Source organism: Spea bombifrons, chromosome 4 (assembly GCF_027358695.1).
Source record: "Spea bombifrons isolate aSpeBom1 chromosome 4, aSpeBom1.2.pri, whole genome shotgun sequence".
In the NCBI taxonomy this organism is placed as follows: Eukaryota; Metazoa; Chordata; class Amphibia; order Anura; family Pelobatidae; genus Spea; species Spea bombifrons.
The window spans coordinates 9,671,835-9,698,804 of record NC_071090.1 but is presented as its reverse complement, the minus strand read 5'-3'; the positions used below and the strand labels follow the sequence as shown (position 1 = coordinate 9,698,804).

Here is a 26,970-nt window from a genome sequence, read left to right as displayed (position 1 = left end):
CTTTTTTAGTCAAAGCAAATTAACTTAAACACTTGCAATGCGGTAGGCTTCAAAATTATATTTTTGTGGCACATGTAAGTATGGCTAGTCAGCGCCATATTTAATGAGATGTTAATATATTTGCTTTGTTTTTCCTTTTAGTTCTTGATTTGATATTGAGAGTCAGATATTTGGGGAAGTTCAAAGAACCAAGTTAAATTAGAATATTACTGTATTAACTACCCTGTAAACAACAATAATAATAATGATAATTTGATAAAAACAAAAAGAAGATACATTCATTTGAAATAGTAAACATACATATAATTCCTGACAATGAGCAACACATTTGTCAGGGCACTCGGTGCCGGATCAGGATCAGGAGTCTAAAAGCAGGGGCAGGTTCAGAACATGGCTGTAGGTAGGCTGATGTGTCCAGTTCAGGGCTATGCTCCACTTTAGCTTTAGATTTTCTCTTGGGCGCCATCTTTAGGTGTTAAGAAAGCAGGATAAAAACAGGTAGGACACTGGAAGCCCACTGGCAGGGCAGACGGCTAGGAAGCCCACTGGCAGGGCAGACGGCTAGGAAGCCCATGGGCAGGGCACATGGCTAGGAAGCCCTCAGGCAGGGCAGACGGCTAGGAAGCCCACTGGCAGGGCAGATGGCTAGGAAGCCCATGGGCAGGGCACATGGCTAGGAAGCCCTCAGGCAGGGCTCACGGCTAGGAAGCCCTCAGGCAGGGCACACGGCTTGGAAGCGGCTGGACTGGTAGGTACGTCTGGAACACGCCGGGGTCTGGTACACAAAACTGGATCGTTGACGTAGCCAAGAGTCATACACGGCAGACAGATCAGATGCAGCAAAGCAGTAGCTCAGTATACAGGCCCAGGAACACAGGGGATGGAGTGAGGAGCCAGAATCCTCGGACGCTTCTCTTAAAGCAAGGATAGGATAACTTAACTGGGACATGGGGAGAGAAGAGAGGAACTGAAATCCTGATTCAGGGAAAGGAGGGCAAAGGTACGCAAAATACAGACACATGTGGATACAGGACTAGCCTAGGACTATGAGATAACAATTGGAGATTCCGTCACATCATATGGCCAAAGTATGCTTAGCCTACCGCTACGCCAAAGTACTCCAATATTCGGTGGGTCCTAACGCTAAACCCTGCTTACTGAATCACTAATAAGCTGAAACCAAACATTGAATCCAAAAACAAAACCAAGGACATACCTTTACACTGCAGACTGAGACAAACATAACAAACGGGTGGGGCACACCTTATAAAGGAAACAGAAGCTGAAGCAAAGAGCAAGACTGGAAACAAGGAATCAGAAGCACAGAACAGATCATATGGAAATCCAGGAACGGATTACAGGAAAACATGGGAACTGAGGCAAGGCAGGGAAAAACAAAGATATGCAGCTCCGCACCCTGGATGAACCCTGACAACATTGTTGTATGTGTGCCTTCACATTGGACACAAAAAAATAAATATTAATATAATAGAATAAAAAAATCTATACCTATTCTGATTCATATATAATCACATATACAGTACACATTGTCATGAAATATGTCCGTTCTAGCATTAACACAAATATGTAGCTGCAAATATATATATATATATCAAAGTAGAGATTCAAATATTCCTGTTTTTCCGTTTGAAATGAATTTAACACTATTGGCCAGCAGAGGGCGGACCTGTCATCCAATCATTTCTTGAGCTGCACTAGTGGATCTGTTCGCATCATCATCATCTCCTCTCTCTCTCCTCCCCCTGGCTCAGTGAATCACCCTCCTATCTTTTCTCTTGCACACAAAGGAAAGCTACCATTACATTGAAGATGCTTCCGTAGCAATATTTTGTGCCTCTGCTGGATTTATATTTGACTTTTAGACTCATGGAACTATAAAAAAACCTACATTTTTGATACTTCAAAACAAAGGATTTAAGATATGGACAGACAGAGATCCATAAAAGCTTGGAAATGGCAAGTAATATGTTATTTTTTCCTCTGTAGCTGGGGCTGGGTCACTGGGCAGCTTCGTTATTCAGTTCTTGAGGAGACAAAGCCAGGAACATTGATAGGGAATGTGGCTCAAAATTTGGGATTAAATCTGGCAGATATTAATAAACGCAGACTGGGTTTGGAATCTGAAGAGAGCAGCAGATATTTTTCTGTAAACAAAGAAAATGGAGATTTGACTGTGGAAGGAAGGATTGATAGGGAGGTTGTTTGTGCATCTAGCTCTAGCTGTTTATTGCATCTAGAGCTTGTTGCCGAAAATCCACTGGAACTTTTTGGTTTAAAAATTGAAATTCTAGACATTAATGATAACTCCCCGTCATTTGCCGTTCCCAATCAGGAAATAAGAATCACTGAACTGCTGGCAGTTCCTGGTGCACAGTTCTCTTTAGAGATTGCACAGGATCCCGATGTGGGTATTAATGGTGTTACTCATTACAGACTAAATCCAAACCCATATTTTTCTTTGTCTGTAACAAATCGCAAAGATGGAACGCTTATACCAGAGCTGATACTGGAAAAAGTATTAGACAGGGAAGAGAAGAAAGAACATAAACTCATCCTCACTGCTGTTGATGGTGGTGAACAAGCAAGGTCAGGTTCTACACAGGTTACAATAATAGTTTTAGATATTAATGACAATGCACCAGTGTTTGCTCAGTCATGTTATAAGATCAGTTTATTGGAAAATCTCCCATTAAACACAATTGTGATAAAGCTCAATGCCACAGATCTCGATGAAGGCTCCAATGGTGAAATAGTCTATTTGTTTAACCATCATAACTTAGATGCAGCAAAGAGAATATTTGGTTTAAATGCACACACCGGTGAAATATTTATTAAGGGAGGTATAGATTTTGAAGAATCGAGTTTCTTTGAATTGTCTGTTAGAGCCATAGATAAAGGTGTTCCTGAACTTGAGGGACGATGTCTTGTGCAAATTGAAATAGAAGATGAAAATGACAATACCCCAGATGTTCTTATTACCTCCAAGACCAATGAAGTGCCTGAAAATGCACCAATAGGAACTGTTGTTGGATTTATTACAGTGAAAGATAGAGATTCTGGAAAAAATGGAGAAATTACATTGGAAGTATCACCGGATTTACCATTTAAATGTCAACCCTTTAATAATCGATACTCTTTGGTCACTGCTGGATATCTGGACAGAGAGAAGGTTTCAAAATATGTTATTAAGGTTATTGCCTCTGATCTTGGGTCTCCTCCTTTACATAATCAGACTATAGTTACCATCTATGTTTCTGATGTGAATGATAATCCTCCTACATTCCTGCAATCTGTTTACAACGCATTCACAAAAGAGAATAATGAACCTGGCAGCTTATTATGTACGGTATCAGCATCTGACCCAGATGAGGGGGGCAATGCAAAGCTGAAATACTCTATCATTGAAAGCCAAATAGATGGTTCTTCTGCCTCTTCTTTTGTATACATCAATTCTGACAATGGCAACATTTATGCCCAGCGTTCTTTTGACTATGAACAATTCCAAGTTCTGCAAATAACCACAAGGGTAGAAGATTCTGGATTTCCATCTTTGTTTTCTAATGTTTCAGTTTTTATATTCATTTGGGATACAAATGACAATTACCCCACAGTGCTAAACCCTGATAATTCAGGTGAATTCATTAATCAGGAGAAGATCCCATTATCGGCATCTGTTGGATATTTAGTAACAAAAGTCTCTGCTGTGGATCTCGATTCTGGTCACAATGCCTGGCTCGCCTACACTCTATCTGAGCATAGTGGTGGTAGTTTGTTTCAGATCTCGGAATATACAGGGGAAATAAGAACAATCCGAGCTATTCAAGAAAACGATAACACTGAGCAACAGCTTGTGATTTCAGTCAGGGATCACGGGGAGCCGCCCTTGACAACTACAGTCAAAATTTTTATAAATATTTTAGATACCATTGAAAAGGAATCCCAGACATCTCAAGATTTTCTTACAAACTCTAATCCAACTCCCAATTTGACATTGTATCTTATTATTTCCCTTGTGGCCATTAGCTTAGTTTCACTTGTTACCTTTATTATATTGATTATAAAATGCTTTAAAAATGGTTATTATGATAATAGTTGTGGATTTTCTTTTTTAAACAAATCACCCCCAAAGAACTACTTAGACCAGTATCAACCGACACTTTATTTGAACACAGATGGAACTTTAAAATATATGGAGGTCAGAATGGCCCCTCCTGAACCACAGGGACAATGTTATCCAGCTTGTTTCCCCTCAGTAGCGACATCCAATATTACTTTGACAAAGCCTTCAAATACACCTAATTTTACTGATGTTATGAAGGAGCCCACCTCTGACTTGTTAAAGGACCAGTACCAGGTGAGACGGCTAAACATTATTTTTGGTGAATCATAGCATTTTTTTAATAAATAGTATCTAAAGGATATATGTTTGGTCTTCTATTACACTTAACAGCGATATAATACTATCTAATAATTTTTGATTGCTGAACATGTTCTTTATAGTTTTCTAAACCATAAATTTTCTTGATTCGAGTTATGTCCCGTATAGAACATTTAATCTATTTAGAAGAATATAACTCTGCCACTCTCGCTCCTAGTTTCGTCAATCACAATATATTTTTTTTTCAATGCATGCCTTCCTTGATGAGAATTATTCAGATCACAAATATAATTATTACAAAATAACATAAAACATTTATGACGTAACAGCAAATAAAGAAATGTGGATGGGGAATAATATAGATTAAAGATGAGTAGGGTTTAGGAGTCTGTGTGCAATCCCTGCTTTTTGGGTTAGTTGTGTTTATGCAGATTATATGGCTATTTTATGGAAAACTCTGATATTGCATTTATGAGAATGTATTTCCTGGATTGAAACATTAGTTCAACGTTGCTTTAGACTTTTGAGTCTTGATTATTACCTGCAAGGTTACTCAATTGTGCTTCATTTTTCTGAGACCTGAGTAAATCCAATAATCACCAGGCATGTTATATAAAGATGAACTCAGATGAATTTACCTGTTGATTAATAATTAGATGGGCTTAAAAAATATTTTAATTTTAAATTAATTAATACATGGAACAGAGTACCAACAATATTAACAAAGATGTATAGGAACAACATTCCCAATTGCTGGAGATGTGGAGCATCAAGAGGAGATGAACTCCATATTTGGTGGAGTTCAATGTTCCCTCTAATTTTTCTTAGGTGGTGTGCGCAGAAAATTTCTCTTGTGCAAAAATTTTCCCAGAGCCAAAATTTTCTGCGCACAATATGCTTCTGAAAATGTTAAATTTAAATTGTTATTCTATATTTTTGGTACAGCTCGCTCATGGTTAATAACACTACATTATAGTGTGATAATGTAGTATTAGTTACACAACAGTATTACTACCTGTAATGTTTTTTTAAAGGTGAAATTCTCACTGCATAAGTAAATTATGAGCGAATCACGAGCGGAGGCTCCAGGCCGCATAAAGGATAAAAAAAAAATTGGGAAAAATTGTTGTGTGCAGGGGCGTACCTAGAGTATTTGGCACCTGGGGCGGATCCTGTACATGGGACACCCACACACACACTCTTTAAAACTGCATAGCTTCTATCGTTAGGCAAACATTGACCGTGTTACAGCATATCTGCTATCATTATATACTAAGGCAAACATTGACGGTGGTACAGCATAACTGCCATCATTATATACTAAGGCAAACATTGACGGTGGTACAGCATAACTGCCATCATTATATACTAAGGCAAACATTGATGGTGGTACAGCATAACTGCTATCATTATATACTAAGGCAAACATTGACGGTGGTACAGCATAACTGCTAACATTATATAGTGAGGCAAACATTGACAGTGGTACAGCATAACTGCTATCCCTATATACTGAGGCAAACATTGAGGGTGGTACAGCATAACTGCTATCATTATATACTGAGGCAAACACTGACAGTGGTACAGCAGAACATCTATCGCTATATACTGACGCACGCACTGACCGTGGTACAACACAACACCTATCACTATACATTGAGCCAGACATTGACAATAATGCAGCATAACCCCAATCACTATATACTAAGCCAAACATTGATGTGGTGTAGGCCTACCACTTTAGTGTCTGGCCTAGTATTTTATATATACATATATACTTATATACAATAAACTCCTCCATCAGAAACCAGTCTGGCCATATATATAAAAGTGTTTTTGTTTTTAAAGGTGTGTGGGGGGGTCATTTTCGGTTTCAGTCAAGTGAATGCTAAATTTTCAGGTACAGAATTTTCATTTCGGTGCATATATATATATATATATATATTAGACAAAAAAAATCAATAACAATATATATATATAAATATATATATATGATAAACAGCAATCACACTCCTATCATGTCCAGGTTCTAACATGTATTGGTTGGTTGGGCATGATAGGAGTGGGATTGCTGTTAGCAATCATATAAATATATATATATATATATATATATATATATATATATTAATATTGTTATCGAATTTTTCTGTCCAATTTTGGTGTGTTACTTACTTTTAATAAAGATGTGGTTAACACACCAAAATTGAACAAAAAATAGAATTGCTAACAGCAATCTCACTCCTATCATGCTCAGGCAGCCAGTACATGCTGGAACCTGAGCATGATAGGAATATGATTACAGCCTCCCTATGCCATGCTATCCCCCCCACACACACTTACACATCCATGCTATCACACACACACACACTCATTCACAAACATTCAGTTTAAACTACACCCATCACTCTCACACACTTACTAATTCACTCTCACAGAATGTTTTCCTACCTGTCACTTTTCCTCTTCTTCGTTATTCCTCTTCTGTGTCCTCTTCTTCCAGTGCAGTGGAGGCGGTGGGCGTGGCTTCAGTGCTGTGCGCCGGGATATGACATCAAATCCCAACGCACAACATCAGTTGCCGCGCACGTCGCAAGGTAGTATGATCGGAGGTCTGCATTAACAGACCTCCCGCTCCCTTGATTTTTTTTTTAAGACGGTTAGAGGGAGATCCTTGATCTCCCTCTAACCGAGCCTGCACCTCTAGCGGCGGACATTACTGTCCGTCTCTGGAGGGGTGCCGTGCACACAACCAGTAGCGGACCACCCCCCCGTTCGGTGCGCTACTGGTTGTGCGCACAATTTTCGTTCGTGTGCGCTCCCTCTTAAAGCTATGTGCGCGCGCACAAGCGCACAACTTAGAGGGAACACTGGTGGAGTTGTACTCCCATTTATACATGCTGGCAAAAAATATCCTCCCGACTAGAAGCCATCTTCGGCCCAGAATGGAGATTGACTCCAGATTTAGCTTTGTTACATCTAAATCTCCCCAATTCGAATAAAAAAGAGCTCCGATTTCTTCTTCATTTGTTGACAGCAATTCAAATAGAAATCGCAGGAAATTATTAAAAAACAGAAGGGATTATCTGGAATAAGATAAAATCTCAATTAATCCACGAACGCCAGATGGAAAAAGGAATTCTATCCCAAACCATCTGGAATAGAAATAGATATTATTTCTGGAATTCCTGGATAGATGAATTACAACACGGTAGGCTAGATTGATAAGAAAATTAAGGCTCGAACTTAGATGGCAAAAATATCTAAACTAATAGCAATAATAAAAGAAATTTAAATCTTGGTGGTGTTGAAATATATACATAACTGCTGCTTGATGAAGGGAATTTTTTTAATTTGTTTTTATGTCTGTATGTACTTGTGCTTTATTCGTTTGGATATGGAATACAAACGAATATAAGGGAAAACGTATCTTTATACTATATTGTAAAAAAAATATTTCATTTATAACTTCTTACCTTGTTTTGTAACCTAGTAGTCACATGTATTGATTAGTAAATCTCCATAAATTACAAATTCAATAATATAGTATTATCCAAATTAATTTATTTTATTATTCATTTTAAATTTCAAGCTACAGTTATAAGTGGAATTACTTCAAAGAAAGCTTTCACAAAAAAAGCCTATATGGTGGGCATGGGAAAAATCTCAAAATTACTACTTGAAGAAATTTTACTTTCTAAAATGTATATTATATATTATATCCCCCATAATTTATAAAACATATGTATTCTTTCTCCCATCCCTTTCTTTCTGCCAAACCTTTCACAGTGATGATTTGCATTCAGCTAAGGTATGGGGAGGGGATTTGTATCCTCTTGCTGCCTTTCCACACATCAAAACCTGAAAGCTTATGAATCATCTTCCAATATGAAATATTTTACAGACTGGAGTAATTCTTACCTAGATGTGAAAATGAATAAGCAACAGTGTAGCTCTGTATAAATTTCTTTGGATTTGATATGATAATTGCATACCCCAATTACAGTCAGAGGAGGAGAAGAGCTGGACTGTACGTGGGGCCATGACATGACTGTCCATTTACTTTACCCAAAGAGCCACCTTGTAACAATCAGAAGCCATGTAGGAGTTGTGATAGCGGTCTGTGTGGTGGCAACATAGATCTCTAATGATTTTAAATTTCTCTGGGCTGGTCAGGATAGATCATGAGATCTCCTCAAGCAACCTGTGATCTACACTGCTCACAAAAGAGAGACAGTTGGACAGGTCGGTGGAACAGTGTCCATCAGTCAGGGCTGTTCCACAGAAAACTGGACAATAGGAAGTATGCAGTTGGCTTGGTGGTGAAAGCTGGACATAAGTAGAGCTAACATTTATACAAGATTTATAAAATGTGAAAAGTTTCTTGTTTATCCATAAAGACTGGATGCGTTGTAAAATAATGCTTATAACTTATTACATTTAGATTATATTTCGATTGATATTTATTTTATTTATTGAGTTTGTGAATTATAGCAAAGGTGAATTGTGTATTTTATATATGCAAATTATTAGCAAATATTTCTGAAGTCTATATAGATATTTTGGGACTTTCTTTTAATACCCTTAATAAAAACACACACACTAAAGATTGTTGACAATGTAAAATAGTTTTATTATTCGCTAAGGAGAAGAGCGACTGCTGCTAATGTAATATTTCAAATTAAGAAAAACATTCTATAAACCATGAAAACTGCAGTATAAAATTGATGTTGGCTTCTCAGATGTCTACCACTAATACTTATCTGCTGTTAGATTATATATTGAATGCCATTAAATATACAAGCATGCTCAGACGATGGTTTTAATTTTATATATATATATATATATATATATATATATATATATATATATATATATATATATATATATATATATACACACATACACACACATACTGATGGAGGCACTCAAATCTTGTTTTAGTGCATAATTGAAGTTAACATTATTGGCCAGCAGAGGGCGGACCTGTCATCCAATCATTTCTTTAGCTGCACCACTGGATCTGCTCAAGTTGTCCCTCCCCTCTCCTCCTCCTTGCTCTGTGAATCAACCTCTCATTTTATCTCTGACACACAAAAGAGAGCTGTTGTTCTGAACGATGATCCAAAGGATGATTTTATTGGAAGGCACAGATCTTTTTGACTATCTTAGTATATTTATATGAATTTCAGACTTGTGGGATTATAAAGTGGACTTTATTGTACAATTTTTCCAAAGGCAAGCATTTGAGATATGGACTTCCAGAACACTCCAAAGGCTTGGAAATGGCAAGTAGTGTGTTCCTTTTTGCTTTGTAGCTGGGGCTGGGTCTCTGGGCAGCTTCACTATTCAGTTGTTGAGGAGTCAAAGCCAGGGACACTGGTAGGGAATGTGGCTCAAAATCTAGGGTTAAATCTGGCACATATTAATAAACGCAGACTGAGCTTGGGTATAGAAGGAGGAGGACGGTATTTTTTTGTGAACAAGGAAAATGGAGAATTGGCTGTGAAAGAAAGGATTGATAGAGAGGCAATCTGTGGATCAAGTACTAGTTGCCTTTTGCATTTGGAGCTTGTTGCTGAAAACCCATCAGAGCTTTTTAATGTGGAAATAGAAATTTTAGACATAAATGATAATCCACCCACTTTTCAGGTCAACAATCAATTTATAAGAATAACAGAAATATTTACAAGTCCTGGTACTCAGTTCCCTTTAGAAATTGCGCATGATCCAGATATTGGTATTAATGGTGTTACTGAGTACCGACTGACTCCAAACCCATATTTTTCTTTGTCTGTAACAAATCAACAAGATGGCACTCTGATTCCAGAGCTGATACTGGAAAAAATCTTAGATAGGGAAGAAAAAAGAGAGCACAAACTAATTATCACTGCTTTTGATGGCGGTGAACAAAGAAAATCAGGATCGACTCAGGTAACCATAACAGTTTTAGATATTAATGATAATGCACCAACGTTTGATCAGCAACGTTATGAAGTTAATTTAATGGAAAATTCCCCTTTGAAAACAGTCGTTATAAAACTCAATGCCACAGATCCAGACGAGGGCTCCAATGGTGAAATACAGTATTTGTTTTATCACCATACCATGGATCCAACAAAGAAAATATTTGATTTAAATCCACAAACAGGGGAAATATTTATTACGGGAGTTGTGGATTTTGAAGAATCACCGTTTTATGAATTGTCTGTGAGAGCAAGAGATAAGGGTGTTCCTGAACTTGAGGGACGATGCCGTGTTCTGATTAAAGTCAAAGATGCAAATGATAACACTCCAGAAATTATATTTACCTTCAAGACCAATGAAGTGCCTGAAAATGCAGAAATTGGAACAGTTGTTGGATTTATTGCTGTGAAAGATAAAGATTCTGGTAAAAACGGAGAAATTGTGCTGAAAATATCACCAAACGTGCCATTTAAATTTGTACCATTTAACAACCGGTATTCATTAGTAACCAGTGGAGACCTGGACAGAGAGAAAGAGTCGCAATATTCTATTCAGGTTATTGCCTCTGATCTAGGGTCTCCTTTTTTACATAATCAGACTATAGTTACGATCTATGTTTCTGATGTGAACGATAATCCTCCTGTATTCCTGGAATCTGTTTACAAAGCCTTCATAAAAGAAAACAATGAACCTGGAAGCTTATTATGTACGGTGTCAGCATCTGACTCAGATGAGGGGGACAATGCAAAGCTGAGATATTCTATCATTGAAAGCCAAATAGATGGTTCTTCTGTCTCTTCTTTTGTATATATCAACCCTGACAATGGCAATGTTTATGCCCAACGATCCTTTGACTATGAACTATTCCAAGTTCTTGAAATCACTGCAAGAGTGGAAGATTCTGGAATGCCAAACTTATCTACCAATGTATCAGTTTTTATATTCATTTTGGATACAAATGATAATTACCCCACAGTTTTATACCCAGAGAATTCAGGGGAATCCATTGCTCAAGAGAAGATCCCAATATCTTCATCTGTTGGTTATTTGGTAACAAAAGTCTCAGCGGTTGATCTGGATTCTGGTTACAATGCCTTGCTTGCCTACAGTCTAGGTGAGCAGACCAGTTCAAGTTTATTCCAAATCACTGAATACACAGGAGAAATCAGAACAATCAGAACAATCCATGAAACTGATAATACTGAACAACATCTTGTCATTTCAGTCAGAGATCATGGGGAACCTTCTTTGTCAACAACAGTCGCAATTGTTGTAAATATTTTAGACAACGTTGTAAAAGAAACTCATAGATCTCAGGATTTCCTAACAAAGTCCAATCCAACACCCAACTTGACTTTATATCTTATTATTTCCCTTGTGGCAATAAGTTTGGTTTCCCTTGTTACTTTTATTATATTGGTTGCAAAATGCTTTAAAAATGGAAATGATAGTAGCTGTGGGTTTTGTTTTCTGAACAAACCCCGTCCCAAGCACTATGTAGACCAATATCAGCCAACACTTTACTTAAATACAGATGGAACCTTAAAATATATGGAGGTCAGAATGGCTCCGCCAGAACCACAGGGGCAATGCTATCCTGTTTGTTTCCCTCCAGTAGAAACATCAGATTTTACCTTAACAAAACCACAAAATGTTCCTTTTTTGACTGAAGGGATCAAGGAGCCCACCTGTGATGCCTTGAGGGAGCCATACCAGGTGAGGTGGTTTAACATGGTCCTGTTTATTAGTTTTATTTAATGGTGAAATTGCTCATATAGTAGTATATTTAACGTTCACGTTATATTTAGGTTCATGTATATTTAGGTTCAAGTTACCACTATAATTAATATTTATTGATACATATGTAGAGTGCCACGGTAGTCTGCAGTGCTGTACTATAAATATTCAAGCATATAAACAATTAATTGGAATCTGAAGTGGTTTCTACAGCTGTGAAAATGTTTTAGACAACCTACTTTTGTGTGTGTCTACAAAAAATATAACCATTCCACGTTCACTCTTCTTTTTTGGATTCATAATTTGGCTTTATGCCTGTTTTAATAGAATTCATTTCATTCTCTTTTGCTCGATTGATCAGTTGCCACATATAATTCATATTGTGTGACCATTGACACACTGTTTGCATCTTTTCTTTTGTGGCACTACAGAGTGTCTAGTGTAGTCAGGGCCGGCGCCACCTATAGGCAAAGGGCGCCTACTTGGAGCCGCGAACCGCTGGCCGCGGTCATTCATTAGAAGCGTGGCCGCGGTCACTTCATTGGAGGAGTGGGACTATAAGTGGGTGTGGCAAAAGGGGAGGGTTTATGGGGGTGGAGCCAGGGGGCGGCAAAATTATGTTTTGCCTAGGGTGGCAAAAATCCTTGCACCAGCCCTGAGTGTATATCTTAGTTGTGATATCTTAGTTGTCGTGCTGTTTTCCTCTAGAGATTTTTTAGTTTTGTTATTTCAGTGTTTCATAGGTAAACTTACCCTAAACCTCTCCAGTTGCACTTCCAATTTGTATATAAGGTTTGTTTTTCTATATTTGATATATCACTCATTCAATTTGGCACAATTATGCCATTATTTATAGGAAGGACCTAGCCATAGAACATTTCTAGGAATTATGTTTTATTTATATTCAGCACCATTGAGAAATAATCGCGGAGATTAATAGCACAACATCTCACAATATTTATTCTGCCCTTTCTATAAACAGGCACACATTTTACATGCCTAATTAACAGTCCTAATGCACCGCAGTATTAATGTCACCTATAGTGCTTGTGCGTAAACTTACCTGTAATTTAACTCCTTATGTGTCATATCCAATAAAACACAGTAAAACTTTGCTAATGCATATCAAATGCGTGATGGTGCAAATTCTTAATTTTTATTTGCTGCTTCCCAACACAGAAAACATTTTCCCCAATGACATATTACCCTACCAGAATGAAGGCAGCAAAGTGGATGAATATACTATATCCTTATTATAATATATAATTATAAAATAACACCATTCTTTTAAGTATAATCCGGGCAAAATGCATTTATACAAGTAACATCAGAAATTTGCATGGATACATGGATGTATCATAGCTTTGCGTCTCGCGCTAACCACGTTACTTGAACTAATTAGGACAATGTACAGACTGTTATTTGTTATTATATATTGATAATATATATTATTAAAGGGTGATATTTGTTAAAGGGACAGTTTACAGCCTCCTCAACAAATAATGCATATTAAAAAATGTACCTTTAGAAGGTACTGTAGCTTAAAGCTGCCAATCAGTGGCAGGAAAATGCTCCCATTGGAATTGATAGGACTGCTTTCTGCACATGTCCATTGGTTCCTGTTAGATCCCACTCATGTTGTGGGTCAGTCAGCATTCACTCACGTATTGTGCAGTAGGTACATTCAACCAAACACATCTCCTGCAAGCCAAGTAGCTGTGAGCGAGGAAGCAGTGATCTGATTAATGCTTTCATGCATATTGAAAAATATTAATTTAATAGTGACACTCAGTTATATATGGCTAGAGTGTCCCTTTAATATTGTATGTTTGGATTTTAATAGTTAAATTGACATTGGTATATATATTTTATGCAAAAAAAATTATTTACCTAAAATGCCTAGTTACTATGGAAAGCAATTTACCTTTTTGGCTTAAGGGAGACACATGGGACAATTCTAGGGACAAATCATAACTGGGGTCAAATCAAAACTCTCAATCAGCAGATTGTTGCTTGAGAAACGTCCACCTTTTACTGATTGATTGTAAATACATTGTGGTGTAATATGAAGATATCTGATTTACATTATTCAGCAATTTCTAAAGTAAAAGGTTTGTTTTTTTCTCTTGCCTGATCTGCTTATTCATTTAATGTATAGGTTCTATAGTTGCAGGGGGAAGTATATTTTTCAAGTTACAATGAGGATTTATTCTTGTTGGTGACAGCCTTGCATACATTACATTGGTTTATCAAACTTATTATGGTAAATCATAAATTATGATACTTTAAAACAAAAATAGTAAAGGATATGCATAAAGGTATACTTCATTCACATTGATTGTAAACAGCATGAAAGAAACATTTATTTAAGGTACACAATTTTAAGAATATTCCTGTTGGCTTTGAAGATATCTATTTAATACCCACTATAAATTCATGTTTATATATGTAAAATACATTATGGTAATAAGTTGAATCTGGTTTAATTCTACACCAACCAAAGAAAATAAAATGTTGACGTCTAGTTTTCAGTGGATAAGTGAAATTAACACTATTGGCCAGCAGAGGGCGGACCTGTCATCCAATCATTTCATTAGCTGCACCAGTGGATCTGCTCAAGTTGTCTCTCCTCCCTTCCTCTTATATCACCCTCCCATTTTTTTCTCTTACACACAAAAGAGAGCTGCCTTTCCGGACGATGATCCAGAGGATGTTTTTATCGAAAGGCTTTAATCTTTTTTTTTTTTTACTCTAAGGATATACAGTATACATAAAATTTACAGACTCATGGGATTATAATGTGATGTTTGTTGCACAATATATCAAAGACAAGGATTTAAGATATGGACCTTCAGACCTACCCAAAGGCTTGGAAATGGCAAGTAGTATGTTCCTTTCTGCTTTGTAGCTGGGGCTTGGTCACTGGACAGCTTCGTTATTCAGTTGTTGAAGAGTCAAAGCCAGGGACATTGGTAGGGAATGTGGCTCAAAATATAGGACTAAATCTGGCAGATATTAATAAACGGAAACTAAGCTTGGAATCCGAAGGAAGAAGCAGATATTTTTCTGTGAACAAGCAAAATGGAGATTTAATTGTGAAAGAAAGGCTTGATAGAGAAAGCCTTTGTGGGTCTAGCTCAAATTGTTTATTGCATTTAGAGCTTCATGCTGAAAACCCATTGGAGCTTTTTAGTCTTGAAATAGAAATTTTAGATATAAATGATAACTCGCCTACTTTTTTGGGCGCAGAACAATTAATAAGAATAACAGAGGTATTTGCAAGTCCTGGTACTCAGTTTCCTTTAGGAATTGCAAAGGACGCCGATGTGGGTATCAACAGTGTTAGTGAGTACCAACTGAATCCAAATCCCTATTTTTCTTTGTCTTTAACAAATCGTAGGGATGGAACTCTCATTCCAGAACTGATTTTAGAAAAAAATCTAGATAGGGAAGAAATAGAAGAGCATAAACTTATTCTTACTGCTTTAGATGGAGGAGAACAAAGAAGATCTGGAACAACTCAGATCACGGTAGTAGTTGTAGATATAAATGACAATGCACCGGTGTTTGATCAGTTAATTTATAAAGTAAATTTAATAGAAAACTCTCCTTTAAATGCTATTGTGATAAAACTTAATGCCACAGATCCGGATGAAGGCTCCAATGGTGAGATTGAGTATTTGTTCTACCAACAGATTTTGGATACAGCAACAGAGATTTTTGATTTAAATCCACAAACGGGTGAAATATTCGTTAAGGGAGTTGTAGATTTTGAAGAATCACAATTTTATGAATTGTCTGTGCGAGCCAGAGACAAAGGCGTCCCTGAACTTGAAGGAAGGTGTCTTGTACAGATTATAGTGCAAGATGCAAATGATAATTCTCCAGAAATTACCTTTACCTCCAAGACGAATGAAATGCCTGAAAATGCAGCGATAGGATCACTGGTTGGATTTATTACAGTGACAGATAAAGATTCAGGTAAAAATGGAGAAATCGAGCTAGAAATTGTACCAAATGTGCCCTTTAAACTCCAATCAATTAACAACCGGTATTCTTTAGTTACCAGTGGATACCTGGACAGAGAGAAGGTCTCACACTATTCTATTCAAGTTGTTGCCTCTGATCGTGGGTCTCCTCCTTTACATAATCAGACTATAGTTACAATCTATGTTTCTGATGTGAATGATAATCCTCCTGTATTCCTGCAATCTGTTTACAAAGCCTTCATAAGAGAGAATAATGAACCTGGCAGCTTATTATGTACGGTATCAGCATCTGACCCAGATGAGGGGGACAATGCAAAGCTGAAATACTCTATCGTTGAGAGCAAAATAGATGGTTCTTCTGTCTCTTCTTTTGTTTACATCAATCCCGACAATGGGAATATTTATGCCCAACGTTCCTTTGACTATGAACAATTCCAAGTTCTACAAATCACTGCAAGAGTGGAAGATTTTGGATCTCCGTGTTTATTTTCTAATGTTTCAGTTTTTATTTTCATTCTGGATACAAATGACAATTACCCCACTGTTCTATACCCAGAGAGTTCTGGAGAATCCATTGCTCAAGAGAAGATCCCAATATCTGCATCTGCTGGTTATTTGGTAACAAAAGCCACCGCAGTAGATCTGGATTCTGGTCACAATGCCTGGCTCGCCTACAGTCTATTTGAGAGTACTAGTGCTGGTTTGTTCCAGATTTCTGAATACACAGGAGAAATCAGAACAGTCAGAGCTATTCAAGAAACAGATAACACTGAACAGCATCTTGTAATTACAGTCAGGGATCATGGAGATCCTCCTTTGTCATCTACAGTTACAGTACTGATACATCTCTTTGACAATATTTTAAAAGAAAATCACAATTCTCAGGATTTTCTTACAAATTCTATACCATCAACTGACCTAACGTTATATCTGATCATTTCCTTGGTAGCAATTAGTTTGGTTTCACTCATTACCTTCATTATATTAATTGTAAAATGTGTTAAAAATGGATATTATGATAATAGTTGTGGGTCTTGTTTTGCAAACAAATCATACTCTAAAAACTACGCCGATCAATATCAGCCAACACTTTATTTAAACACCGATGGGACTTTAAAATACATGGAGGTCAGAATGGCTCCCCCGGGACCACAGGGGCAATGTTATCCAGCTTGTTTCCCTTCAACAGACAAATCAGGCTTTAATTCAACAATACCCCACGATATGCCTCAGCTGATTGATGTAGTCATGGAGCCTAACCAGGTGAGGTGGCATAACACAACTTTTTTTTAAGGTTTTGCATAATTGTACTTCAATTTTGTAACATTTCAAGATTGCATTTGGCTTGATGTAGAGTTACTAAGTTGATTGTTCCCGTTCAATAAAGACCCCAGAGGCAAGGTTAGTTTAAAAGGCTTAAGTGTTTATTAACACAATTACAACAGAATAATACCCTAATAAATTAAAACCACCCAGTCAGGACGACAGCATTGACAAAACATGCCTTGATTGGCGTAATATAACCTGCAACCAACATAAGAGGAAGGGGGTGGCTGCTCTAGATGTAGTTGTCTCCTTTAATCCTTGTTAAAACATACTGGCATTCCAAACCACAAAGTTGTCTATCAGGCACCCCCAGGGACACCACCCACAGGGGGAACCCACCACCTATCTCATATCTCCCCTATGCTGGGGATAAGAGGGAGGGGCCTCCCCCAGAACCCTGGACCCACCCCTCTATACCCACTACCCAATCGCAAGGAATGCCTTCACCCTCCTCATCATGCAGTCCTTGGCCTCTACATGACCCAGGCTGTTCTTTCCATTATTTTTCCCAAATTACTTTTTTATTATTTTAATATTATTGTTTTGGGAGTATTTTACAGAAATGTGGTTGATAATTTCTTTTATTGCATTGGAAAAAATTGAAATTTATTTTGTGATTCACAAACTGAATTTCTCACACGTTTCTGAAATAATAGATACCATATATGTGAAATTTTTCTGATTTTAATTTTACCAACTAATCTGTAAAATAGATAGGTACACTAATTTTAATAGGAATCATTTGGAAATGTAAAATTCTCACACAATTTAAATTTGAGATCTCTAAAATTTTCATGAGACCTTTAATTTTGCATTTGCCCATGCATGCCTGTCTTTAAGTGTATTTATTTTGAAATATCACAGCTGACATAAGTTAGAAATTAAAATTATCTCTTCAAAGTTTATAATAATAATTCAGATTTAGAAGTTAACAGGGTCAGCAACATGCAAAATGTAATTGTATTTTTTTTATCCTCCGAAGTTCTATGGTTCTAGTTTTAAACTAGATAAGAAACACATTTTGGATTTATGTTTAAATTGTAAAGTAGGTCGTATGTATTTCTGAAATTAAGTTTACACTATTGGCCAGCAGAGGGCAAACCTGTCGTCCAATCATTTCATTAGCTGCACAAATGGATCGGTTCATGCCATCACTTGTTTCTCCTCCCCCAGGCTCAATGAATCCCCCTCCCATCTTTCTTCTGATCAAAATTCTGGGGTACATGAAATGTATGTTTTGAAAGGGGTACAAGGATTTTATTTCAGACTAAAGATTTATGTGATTATGCAGAGACCTATCTTATATTATCTTCAGAAAAAAAAGTATATGAGATATGAACTTCCAGGGCTTCCCAAAGGCATGGAAAGTAGTGTATTTCTTTTTTCCTATATAGCTGGAACTGGGTGTCTGCTCAGCTTCATCATTCTGTTCTTGAAGAGTAAGAGCCTTGGACATTGGTAGGAAACATAGCCCGCGATATTGGATTAAATCTTAACAAAGACTGATTCTCGGATCTGAAGGAGCTAGTCTTCTGTTGGCTGCTAATTGGTAAACTGGGGATTTGACTGTAAATGAGAAGATATATAGAGAAAGCCTTTGTGGATCTAGCTTTAAAGGTCTGATGCATTCGGAGGTAGTAACTGAAAACCTATTGAAACTGTTTAGGTTGGAGATTGAGATTTTAGATGTGAATAATAATTCCTGCATTTTTCCCAACACTAATCAGGTTAGTTACAGAGCTACTAACAATGGTACTCATTTTTATTACAAATTGAACGGGATGCAGATTTCGGCAAAAATAGCGTTAGTCAATATAAATTACCTTAAAAACCTATACTTTTCATTGTCTGTTATAAATTGGCATGATGGAATACTGATAGCACAACTGGTAGTAGAATAAATTTAGGCCCTTGACAAGGAGACATACCTCAGTCAGGATCTACCCAGGTCACGATAAAAGTTCTTCAACACAAGATTTAACCCTGTACCTTATTATTTCTTTGGTAGCCATCACTTTGGTTTCCCTAGTCACCTTTTACAATAGAAAAAAATGATAATTTGCTGATCATTTTTTTCTATAGTATTTCTTGTAATTCGGTACCTACTTCTTGCAGTGCTTCATCACATGATTTGTGGAGCAACAGCAAGAGCGTCAGTAAGATCTGGGAAGAATCAGCATAGGCAATAAACAAACAAGTGCTAAAAATATATACGAAGGAGTCCTTCTGGACGCCTCATTCATTACATTTTTAAAATATCCATGAAGTGTATGTCACATGCATACCAACACATGACAATTCAGCATTGTGTAACTTTATTAAAGACAACATTATTATTTGGTTGACATGTAGCCTTTTAAAAATGCTGTGTATATGGCTAGCCCATTAACAAGCACCACAATGGTTTCTCTAACAGTTACTTATATGTAATTATGGTAAAATTTTAGAGTGAACTTCAAAGAACTGTTCAATACATTAACATATACACATATATTTATATAGAAATGATATCTATCTGTCTGTCTGTCTATCCTATCTATATCTCTCTCTCTATCTCTCTCTAGATATAGATATATATGTTTAAGGGTAACTCCCACCACTTTGTTTTGCATGTTTTTCAAGCAGCCACATATTGGTGATTTGTGTTATTATTATTATTATTATTATTATCTTTTATTTATATAGCACCAACAATTTACGCTTAATACAATACATATATTCAAGGGTATGACAAGACGAGAATTGACAGACTCAGACAAACCGATACATTAGGTGGAGAGAGCCCTGCCCGCAAGCTTACAATCTACTCCCTTCTCCATTCTACAAGACAGACTTCCCAACTTCTTATAATACTGCCCATGATAAATAATATAACGGCACAGTACAATGGTGGTGATGGCACAGTCACCAAGCTCGCTATTCTGACTCATGAAAGTGTTGGAGAAATTGACTTCATTAGCATTGTCATAAAGAATAAGCTTGATTTGGTGTAGGAGCAGGAGAAGCCCATCCAGAATATCACATAACTGACAACAATGACAACCTTTAGATCTATAGGTAAAGGAAGTTTAGTGGAACAATTTTCTCAATGCTAACCTGCATTACTATATACAGCACTGTATTTTATGAGATTTATGAAATTGGTTTTAAATAATTAGTGCACAAAGTTCTAAAACTATAAGATTATATTCACCAGGGACCTGAACTATTCTGTAAAATACATTGATCTACTTTTCTCTGTTTAAAACTTGGTTGGATGACCAGGATGGAGGAGACAAAATGTGAGAAACTAAATTCATCACTAAAAAAAATAATTTATAAGTTGAATTAATATGTATGTTTTATTATAATCAATGTAATCTTGATCAATATTTGGCAACAAAACATATTTTTACTAAAGCAATTATTCTATTCCTAAAAAAAAAAAAAAGCTATGTGAAGTTAACATTATTGGCCAGGAGAGGGCGGGCCTGTCATCCAATCATTTCTTTAGCAACGTCAGTGGATCTGTTCAGCACAATGTTCTCCTCCTCCTGGCTCGTTGAATCTCCCTCCCATCATGCTACAGACACACAAAGAAAAGCCTTGGTTTTGTTGAAATCTCTATGGATTATTTTTATTTCTATTGGATACTTGCTTTTTTTGGTGAAGGGATACATGGGAACATAGAAAGGACTTTTATATGTTAACAGAGGAAAAATATTTAAGTGATGGACATCCTAAGCTCACACAGTGCTTGGAAATGGCAAGTAGTGTATTATTTTTACCTTTGTAACTGGGGCTGGGTCTCTGGACAGCTTCGTTATTCTATTGTCGAAGAGTCAAAGCCAGGGACAATTGTAGGGAATTTAGCACAAGATCTAGGAATTGCTGTTTCAGCCACAGCTAGACGCAGATTTTATTTGAGACCTGAAATCAATAAATATTTCACTGTGTATCAAGAAAATGGAGCTCTGACAGTAAAGGAAAGGATTGATAGAGATAGCTTATGTGGACCCAATATAAACTGTTTAGTGCAAATTGAGGTTATTACTGAAAATCCCGTGGAGTTGTTCAGTGTGGAGATTGAGATTTTGGACATAAACGATAATTCTCCAACCTTTTCAACCAATGGTCGCATTTTAAAAATTACAGAATTAGTCACAATTCCAGGTGTCAGATTCCCTTTAGAAATTGCGCAAGATTTAGATATTGGGAAAAATTGTGTCAGCCAGTACAGACTAGATTCAACTTCGTTCTTTTCTTTATCTGTTAAGAATCGGAAAGATGGGATTCTTATTCCTGAGTTGGTACTGGAAAAAATTCTCGACAGGGAAGAAAAAAGAGAACATAAGCTCACTCTTTTTGCAATAGATGGCGGGGAACTGCCTAGGACGGGATCCACACAGATAACTGTGATTGTATTAGATATCAATGACAATGCACCGGTTTTTGATCATTCTATTTATAAAATCAGTTTAATGGAAAATGCTCCTTTACAAACGCTTCTTATAAAACTTAATGCTACAGATAGTGATGAGGGTACAAATGCTGAAATTGAATATTTTTTTGATGACCATACCTCAGATTCTGCGAAAGCGTTGTTTGATGTTAACAAGCAAACAGGGGACATTTATACCAAAGGAACTGTGGATTTTGAAGATACTCGTTACTGGGAATTATCTGTGAGAGCTGTAGACAAGGGTGTTCCTGAACTTGAAGGACGCTGTATAATTCAAGTAGAAGTAGAAGATTTGAATGACAACCCACCAGAAATAACCTTCACTTCTGTGACAAATGCGATACCCGAAAATGCACCACTAGGAACTGTTATCGGTTTTCTTGTAGTAACAGACAAAGACACAGACAAGAATGGAGAAATAGAATTAGCATTATCTCCAAACGTTCCCTTTAAATTAAAATCTGTCAATAGCAGATACTCGTTGATAACTGATGGATTTTTAGACAGAGAAAAGGTCTCAAAATATGTGATTACCCTACTCGCCACTGACCTGGGCTCTCCACCTTTACAAACTCAAATCATAATACACATTGATATTGATGATGTTAATGATAACTCTCCAGTATTTCAACATCCTCTTTACAGCGCTCTCGTAAAAGAAAATAGTGAACCTGGTACTTTGTTATGCACGTTGTCAGCAACAGACCTCGATGACAGTGTTAATTCCCAACTGATCTACTCCATACCTGAAAGCCAAACAAATGGAATTTCTGTGTCTTCTTTTGTTTACATTAATCCAAAAACTGGAGATATTTTTTCGCAACGTTCTTTTGATTATGAAGAAATCCAAGTGTTGCAGATTACGGTCAAAGTGGAAGACTCGGGATTTCCAACACTTATTTCAAATGTATCCGTTGTCATATTTGTTTTGGATGTCAATGATAACTATCCTAAAATTCTATATCCGGAACATTCGACATTCCAAGAAAATGTCCCAAGATCAGCAACAATTGGATATTTGGTAACAAAAGTGTCAGCAGTTGATCTTGATTCTGGACATAATGCCTGGTTGGTCTTCAGACTTGTTGAAGCTACCACCCCTATGTTATTTCAAGTCTCTGCTTATACAGGAGAAATCAGAACTTCCCAAAGTTTACAGGATGTTGATAATCCAGAGCAAAGACTTGTTGTATCCGTCAGTGATCATGGGGAACCATCATTGTCAGCTACAGTCATTATTGTTATAAATATAGTGGATAATGTGGTGTATGAAGATCCAAAATCCCCTGACCTTTTCACAAGTTCTAAATCAACACCAGCCAACTTAACCCTATATCTTATAATTTCACTGGTAGCTATTAGTTTGGTTTCACTTGTAACTTTTATAATTTTGCTTGTGAAATGTTTTAGAAGGAGTGATGCTGGCAATGACTGTGGGGCTTGTTTCTTAACCAAATCAGAACCCAAATACTATACTGACCACTATAAACCAACACTTTACTTGAACTCCGATGGTACTTTAAAATATATGGAGGTCAGGATGGTTCCACCTGAATATCAAGGAACAAGTGGTGGAACATATATTCCTCCTGCTGTTGGAAAAACTGATTTAACTTTTATGGAGGAGCACAATTTCACAAAAGATATGCTCAATGAAGTGGAAGCATTTCCTAAAACTGCTTTGTTAAATGGTGCTAAGCAGGTGAGAGATCAACATATCTAATACTTTAGATGACAACAATGTTCACTTTATTCAAGTATAGTTTTTGTGATGTTGCTAATCCAATATAGTAATTTAACTCCAAATTATTTACATTTCCAAACATTAACAAAACATAAAATCAGAATATGACTTTTGTATGTTTAATTGAAACTTTTTGATTATTAGATTTTAGGGCAATTCTAGTGGAAGGAAAAAAAGGACTGCTAAAGATTGGGGGTTTAGTTGCTATAGTCTTGTGGAAATAGAGTTTAAAGGTTTTTAGAGAAGAGAATATGTAACATATTTACATATGTATATACATCTTTCAGAAAATCTTTCCATTCGTCTTTGTGTTGTATATAGTAAATTAAGTACAATAGTCCTGAGATCAGGTTTGGTTAATGTGTCTTTATTGTCATGCTCTCGAATAATAAGAGATGTTTCTTTATCAATCTTTCTGCTCATTAGAAATCCATATGTTGTTATAGAAAAACATAATAGAGAGTTTTTCCAAACAGTAAGTCTAAGGCTATATGTAGTTAAAGTGACAACACTTCTTTGAGGACGTTTACTATAGTCAGTATATGTGTAGTTATGTTGTAAGCCAAAATCTTTTGACTCTCCTTATGTTTGATAAATAATGTGTATAGACTGTTGTGATTTTTTTACCTATAGAAAAGGAAGTATGATGAAGTCTTCATATCTTTGTCATTTTCTTATGTTAATAAAAAGTCAGACCTGTCTATGCTCTGAGATATATATATATATATATATATATATATATATATATATAATAACCTATTGGAGTTGACACAATAAGGAATTTATACATTGGTAAACTGATTGGACCATTAGAGACCATAGAAGGGGGCACCGTTCAGCGATCCGCATAGCTCATTGAGAGGGACAGACTGATAAGCTAAGAGCAAAACACCAGTTGAGCACTTTGAAATGTATTGCGGTCGATTCTGTACCACCCTTATGCAGTGTTGGTCTCGCCTGCTATTGCAGCGCGAGGCTGTTTGGATTAAAACACTGGATACAGTTTCTCCTGGAGGGCTAAATGAGCAAGTATTTTAAAAAATTTTCTTGTCAGGTGGTGAAACAAATATTTTTCTTAAAAAGTTTTTGTAAGCCTGCTCCACTATACCATTTTTGGTTTTGTTTTTCTACAATTTCCAGTACGTGTGGCGTTAGACAGGTAATTGGTTCAGTTCAGCTGGAATGCACAGGTGCATAATGGGTGATTGTCTTGTGATTGGTTGCTTGGGGATCTAAAACTGCCAAGATGCATTTTAACCTTATATATGTTTTGGAATGTGTGTCAATTAAGTTTTTTTTTTTCACTTTGCTCCAGTGAATCAGCTTATGTCATCTGTGCATTTTCCACAGCCAACCACCTACTCACTTTTAAATTAACATAATTAATCTCCTTAATAGAAAGGACGGAAGTGCTGCTATCATCAAATTTATGGGCATGTGTTTTATTCCATAAGGTTATCATTATTATGCGTTAAGTATGTTTTACAGCGATTCATGGCTAAAGGTTGCAGAAGGCCTAGAAATAGAAAGCCATGTATTTCTAGAAAGTCTAGAAATAGGAAGCTCTTAAAATTCTAAAGAACTGTGAAATTAATAGTGTTTAACAGTAAATTGTTGGGCTAATAATCTGGTTATCTATTGAGCTAATTCAGTGGATCAGTTTATGCCATTTGTGCATTGTCCACCCTTTTTTAACCGCCTACTCACCTTTTAAGTAACACTACAAAGGAGAAAGTGCTGCTGTCATCAAAATCCTGGGGATATTTATTGATTCTAAAGGGTTATCATTAAGCATCTTTTAGAGCAATTGATGACTAAAGGTTGCAACAGGCCTAGAAATAGGAAGTGACATATTTCTTTTTTTTGTATGGAAGATGATTTCCTGAGTGATGTCATTATTCCATATGTTGAATATTCATGGTCTGATACGTTTTATATTTTTTACTTTAAATGAAAATTAGACAAGTAGTTATGGAAAGCCCATTCTGCATAATGACTGTAATTATATATATAGGGAATGACATCTCCCCTGCATTTTTTAACATTGGCTACATTATAAGTTTGATTCATTCTTAGCAAAGATTGGATTTTTTTTGAGACTACACCTGATTTGGAACGTCGCCACCAATGACGTCAAGCCCACAGAATTGAAAAACAAATTCATAAATTACATTTTTTTTGTAAGACATCACAGAGTTACCTAAGTAATTCTAGCATTAAAACAGTCCAGCAATAAAATAATGATTACTTATTTAATGTAGTGCCATCATATTCTGTAGCACTGCACAATGGGTAAGCAATACATTGCAAGTAGTGCATCCCATAACAATATGGAAACAAAACATGAGCAGGGCTCTGTTCAAGCAAGTTTATAATCTAAAATATCTAAAGGAAAATTTTAATTAACACCACGTCACTTTCTAAAAGATCCCTAAAACCTTTACACTTTCCTTTATTTGATAGAATTTACATACAATACATTTATTTCCCACAATAATATATTCATATATCATATTATTTAAGAAATTATTTCTGATATCATGCAGAACATTTTTTTTTCTTTTTTTGCCACACAATAATCTAACAAGCTCAAACTGCTTAAATCTATAAATAGCTTTCATGTGGTTGACTTGACCTACAAATAATTTTTCTGTCAACCACATGTAGCTCCCATGCGGTTGACTTGAGTGATTTTCTGAACTAGAAATACTTTTTCAAAGCTCTGTGGCATACAGATTTTCGTAGGAGTTGTGAAATTTGAAGATACAGTTTAATTTGGTACTGCTAATAATAATTAAAAAAATATGTTTTCTCATAGAAAGCCTTGTGTAGCCTGAAATGCCAGTGGAAAATGTAAATATAACACAGTTCTTACAAGCACAGGCATTTTAATTGACGGTATCTTCCAAATACTAATCAATGCAATCAATTTGTATTTCATAGTTTAATAGATGGTGACAGTTATGGTTGTTGACCAGCAGAGGGCATAGTCATCAACCAATGACCTAGTTGCAGCAACACTATCAGTCGGTAGTAGCCTTCCATCCATCCAGAACACAGATGTATTTTTGTGTATTTTTCCCTGTTTCTAAAATATAAAAGTCTAGATGTTACTTTCTGGGAATACTATACAATTTTACATTTTAAAATAATATGGTTTTGAGATTTAAATTTGGGAAATTGAAATTTTATTTTAAAAAAATAATGAATAGAGAGATGTATGCTGAGCAGAGTTAGAGTATATTGCATAGTGTGTGGGGTTTCATTTGGGTTTCCAAACAAAAAATAAAAATAAATTAGACTCTACTTGATTCCACTATATTGATGTTTGGCTACATAGATGTCTACAGTACAACAGTATTGAAGCAGT

General features: G+C 36.2%; 1 protein-coding gene across 43 annotated transcripts in view; it reads left to right on the top strand.

Annotated features, from left to right (window-relative positions):
• The window catches only part of LOC128491197 (protocadherin gamma-A4-like), a 216,430-nt gene that overhangs the window by 166,481 nt on the left and 22,979 nt on the right, over nucleotides 1–26,970 (top strand). For 2 of the 43 annotated variants that reach the window (XM_053463461.1, XM_053463457.1), the window contains exon 1: nucleotides 14,834–17,352. The exons of 35 other annotated variants lie outside the window; for them this stretch is intronic. In XM_053463461.1, the coding sequence (XP_053319436.1) occupies nucleotides 14,944–17,352 (2,409 nt within the window). In that variant the 5' untranslated portion in view covers nucleotides 14,834–14,943. Of the gene's footprint in view, nucleotides 1–1,661; nucleotides 4,376–9,665; nucleotides 9,685–14,833; nucleotides 17,353–21,099; nucleotides 23,559–26,970 lie in introns of those variants that run through there. 6 more of the 43 variants (XM_053463445.1, XM_053463441.1, XM_053463444.1 and 3 more) reach the window with 5 other exon arrangements.